This window comes from Condylura cristata, unplaced genomic scaffold, assembly GCF_000260355.1.
Source record: "Condylura cristata isolate star-nosed mole 26May11 unplaced genomic scaffold, ConCri1.0 scaffold00039, whole genome shotgun sequence".
Taxonomy (NCBI): Eukaryota; Metazoa; Chordata; class Mammalia; order Eulipotyphla; family Talpidae; genus Condylura; species Condylura cristata.
The window spans coordinates 4,571,368-4,574,736 of NW_004567140.1; the positions used below are offsets into that span (position 1 = coordinate 4,571,368).

Here is a 3,369-nt window from a genome sequence, read left to right on the forward strand (position 1 = left end):
CAACGCCCAGGCCCCGCAACGCCCAGGCCCCATAACGCCCAGGCCCCGCAACGCCCAGGCCTCACAATGTCCAGGCCTCACAATGTCCAGGCCTCACAACGCCCGTGCCCTCCTGCGCTACTCCCTCCGGGCTTGGTCTGTTTTCCCAGCCCACCCAGGCGCCATCCCGGGCCCTCCCGTCCAGGCTAGGGGAGGGCAGGATGTTAGGGGGTGCTGTTGGCCCATCGTGTCTCTTTCCTTACAGGTACAATGAAGTGAAGAAGAAAATGGACCCCGGCTTCCCCAAGCTCATCGCAGACGCCTGGAATGCCATCCCCGATCAACTGGACGCCGTGGTGGATCTGCAGGGCAGTGGTGAGCCATGCGGGCCTCTGGCCGCTTTCTAGGACTCCCCGCCCCCAGCCAGGGCCCCGCACAAGCACACACACTCCTTGTGCAGAGGCGGGGGGCGGGGAGACCAGCCAGCCCCTGCAGCCCAGCGTCGGGAAGGCGTCCAGACCCCTGACCTCTGTCACTCGGCCGGCGCTCACAGCTGCAGGGCCCAGAGCCAGGGCGGGGGAGGACAGGGGCCAGCGGGGGGACGAGAAACTTGGGCTCTGTGCCTTGCATTCATTGGAGTTTGATCCAGGCCCCTCTGAGTTCCACAGGAGGCCTTGTGACCGCCTCCCATCCGCAGAAGGATGACTCCATTCCAGACAGCACAAACTGTGTCGTGCCTTGTTGCTGATGTGGCAAAGATCCTCCACACAATACAGTTTCCCGATGGTTCCTTGCCGGATAAAACACAAGCAGTAGGGATAAATTTGGAGTGTGAAAGCCATATTCCTGTGGAAGCTTCTATGAGCTCTGTAGAGCCCTGGAAAATGAGTCTCACCCGCCTTTTAGAGGCACTTTCAGTTAAATTTTACAGATTTTTTTTTCAAGTCTTTATCAAAAGCTGGCTAATGACAAAGGGCTGGACCGCCATTGGCAAAAGATCTCACATGTTTCCAAGAAAAGGCAGCACAAAACCTGCTAGTTGTAAGGATTATCTCCAGGAGTAAATAGCTGTTGAGCACCCACTCTGTGCCAGGATTTTAAAAGTAAATGACATCATGTAAGGTGTCACACATTTCAAAGTGCACAGGGACCCACACTAGCACACGAGTGGAACAGTCCAGGCAGACAGTAGGGAGTGGTGAGGTCTGTGGCGAAGCAGAGAACACATGACTCAGTTACAGGGAATCGTTGCTGCTCTCCTCCTAGTTGTTTTGTTTATTTTCGTTGTTTTTTTTAAAATTTATTTATTTGTGCATATAAGAACTGGGGTACAGGCCAGAGGTGGGGGGTGAGAGGACTCACCAGAGACAGAGTAGGGAGCAGAAAAGGCAGATCTACTGAAATATACTACTGAGGGGAGCAGCGGGGAGACAGGAGGGGTCTGCTGTGCCATGTGGGTCACTCCCTGGCCAGGGATCGAACTCGTGCTGCTTCATAGTGCTGTGCTTTAATTCCTTGCGCCACCAGGGAGGCCCAGCCATGCCCCTTGTATCAGCCTCACGGGGTCCTCTCTGGTTTAAAAGCACCTTCCAGTGGGCGGGCCAGCTCCCACACTCCCTGCCACCTCCACACGCCAGCACCTGGCCGGTGGAGGGGGCCCGTTCCAGCCTCTCCTTTCTCATTCCAGGTCACAGCTACTTCTTCAAGGGTGCCTATTACCTGAAGCTGGAGAACCAAAGTCTGAAGAGCGTCAAGTTTGGAAGCATCAAATCTGACTGGCTGGGCTGCTAAGCCGCTCCTGTCCACAGACCCCTCCTCTCTGTTACCTCCATGCAGAGGGGCTCCGGGACCCTGGCACCAGGGAAGCCCCGGGTGGGCCTGGCAGCCTTCAGCTCTGTAGTTAATCAGCATTCTCACCCCGCCTGGTAATTTAAGATTCCAGAGATGGGCTCTGCCCTGTGCCCGAGAAAAGGTGCTGATTGTACCCCTCCAGGTGCCACTGCCTGCCCACCACCCATCCGCCCTCCAGAACCACCCCAAAGGGGTACCTTGGTATTTTGATGCAGCCCAGCCTGGGGCTGTTGTCTCTGGTGCTGCCCCCTCTCCGGCTCATCCCGCACCACCTCCGTGGCTCACAGCATCTGCAGACCCAGCAGACTCAGGAGGGCGCTGGTGACCCTTCCTGGCCAGCCCAGAGCTGCAGGGCAGGGCGTGGCCGCAGCCAGCACAGACACCTGGCGTCAGGCAGGCACTTTCTTCTTTCCTTTGCTCTTTTCCATTTTCCCACTCTGAAGCTGGAGTCGGGTTGTCCGAAGAAGCTTTGTCACCCCGATGGATCTCAGCCCACCAAGCTGTGGCTGCCTTGCCGTTTCGAATGGCCTTGCCCGCCTCTGCCTCCACTGGATGGGGGACAGCCACAGGGGCTCCCCTCAGCGGTCCCCTCCTCTCCCTGCAACAATTCCCCAATGGGAAACTTCGGCAAGTATGAATAAAGACACCAGCTGAGTGGCCGTGTCTGCGGACGTTCTCGGAGCTGGGAAAGGGTCCCGGCCTCAGCCAGAGGGGGGAATTTCAAAGGTCTAAAACTCTGCTGCCTGCAGGGCTGGATGGCTGCTGGGAAGATGCCAGAATAAACCAGAGGCCAAAGGGTGGGTGAGCTGGCAGCCCCTTTTGCCAAAGCGATTCTGGTACTTTAATTGCAGGGCCTAATTCAAGCCTCTTCGTCTTTGAGTCTTGGCGTCTTCTTGCCAGTAATACCAATCCCGAAGCTACAGCTAAAATGACCGTGTACAGGGATAAAAATAACCCCCTCATTAAGAGAGTGCTTACTAAGCCCTGGGCACTTTAATTTGCCTTTATAGCAACTTCAGAGGGGAAGCTGTTGACCAGATTTTACAGATGAGGAAACGTAGACCCAGGGAACATCGATTTGCCCAGGGTACCCTGGCTATTAGGTAACAACCCAAGTCAAAGCCAGGCATGAGCTAGAGGGAGATCCCCTAGTCCAGACAGCAGCAGCATCACCTCCCACCTCACCCCCCACCCCCACCATCCCCAAGCTGCCCTGCGCAAACAGCTCAGGGAGAATGTGTACTGTCTAAACACAGCTACTGTGAATGGGTAAGTGCCTCACCCCTCCTGGCCAACAGATGCCCCACCCTGATCCCTTCCTACGGAGACATTTCGGAGCTGTGAAGCACTCAAGACAGAGCAGCCTCCTTTGGAGGCCCCTCTGGTTCCGGGAGACTCGCTTCACAGCAGGGCTGGTGGGGAAGCAGGACTCTGGGCGCGTCCTGGACAGCTGTCTGGTCTCTCGCGTCTGGCCCAATGGCTCAGGCCCCAGAGGGCCCTCCAGGGACAGCCTCTGTGTGAGGATCTGGTGAGAGCTCT

At 56.8% G+C, this 3,369-nt stretch overlaps 1 protein-coding gene across 1 annotated transcript in view; it reads left to right on the forward strand.

The window, feature by feature from the left end:
• The window catches only part of MMP2 (matrix metallopeptidase 2), a 20,795-nt gene extending 18,125 nt beyond the window's left edge, over positions 1-2,670 (forward strand). Inside the window, exons 11-12 of the mRNA XM_004693568.2 lie at positions 245-354; positions 1,667-2,670. Coding sequence (XP_004693625.1) covers positions 245-354; positions 1,667-1,770 — 214 coding nt within the window. The 3' untranslated portion in view covers positions 1,771-2,670. The remainder of the gene's footprint in view (positions 1-244; positions 355-1,666) is intronic.
• The last annotated feature ends 699 nt before the right edge of the window (positions 2,671-3,369 follow it).